The sequence below is a fragment of the Sinocyclocheilus anshuiensis genome, unplaced genomic scaffold (assembly GCF_001515605.1).
Source record: "Sinocyclocheilus anshuiensis isolate Anshui unplaced genomic scaffold, SAMN03320099.WGS_v1.1 C32328184, whole genome shotgun sequence".
Lineage (NCBI taxonomy): Eukaryota > Metazoa > Chordata > Actinopteri > Cypriniformes > Cyprinidae > Sinocyclocheilus > Sinocyclocheilus anshuiensis.
Genome location: NW_015615018.1, coordinates 1 through 873, shown reverse-complemented (window position 1 = coordinate 873; position 873 = coordinate 1). Strand labels below are relative to the sequence as shown.

At 37.1% G+C, this 873-nt stretch overlaps 1 protein-coding gene across 1 annotated transcript; it reads right to left on the bottom strand.

The window, feature by feature from the left end:
* Positions 1-151: 151 nt before the first annotated feature.
* On the bottom strand, positions 152-865 carry LOC107682553 (SH3 domain and tetratricopeptide repeat-containing protein 2-like; the record flags this gene model as incomplete). The annotated part of the gene is made up of 3 exons (XM_016478756.1): positions 796-865; positions 436-558; positions 152-302 (listed from the first exon to the last, which is right to left on the bottom strand). Coding segments are annotated over exons 1-3 (286 nt in total), but the record flags the coding sequence as incomplete, so codon positions are not given.
* Positions 866-873: the final 8 nt, after the last annotated feature.

Below are 873 nucleotides of genomic sequence, written 5' to 3'. Positions count from 1 at the left end.
ATTATTATTATTATTATTATTATTATTATTATTATTAATCATCATAATTGTACAGGGTCTATAGTCATAATTTTCAAAACAGTAATTTATTGGCTTTACATTTCCAAGGTTATAGCTGTGTTATGGCTATGATGGTATATAAAGGTCTTACCAGTTGTAGTGCTGACCTGCACTGCGAGTGTTGCATACTGCAGTGCCTCTTCATACTGCTTCTGCTTCATCAGGAGCTCTGAGAGTTTGCTCAACAGCCTAAACTCTGAGTGCACATCCTTAATGCTGCGCGCAAATGGCAAACTCCCATCCTTTAAAAAAAACACACACACAAGGTAGACAGATTCAGATGAATAACATGTGACTTAGTATGGATTCCTACATTATTTGACTATTATTGAAATGTCTTGGTAATATCTTTTGTGAACCCAAGGTGAGGCCTACTCTGTAAAAAGGTAAGGCAGCCAGTTGGTTTCTGTGTCCTTTGAAGAACACATCTCCTGCTTCCTCATAAATGCTCATAGCAAAGCATGGGTCGTTCATCCTCAGGGCTGTCTTTACTGCTGCCTGTAAACAGTTGTCATAACAGCTAGAACAAATATAGTCATAACAGCTGATAAAACATACATGTAGGCTATGTGATATGGTAATAAGCTTCTTTTATCACAGACTAAAAATTTAAAGATTAAACTTGTCACAGATTTGGTGGCATACTTTTCCAAATAGATATGCAAAAATGACAACACTAATCAATAATTAACGTTAACTCCTTTTGCAATACCCTACTTTGGTCCTTTGTCTTACCTGTAGGTACATGTCAGCCAGTTCATCTTCATGGATCAGATAGTAGATACGGCCCACTTGAAGCCATGTCTCAGACTC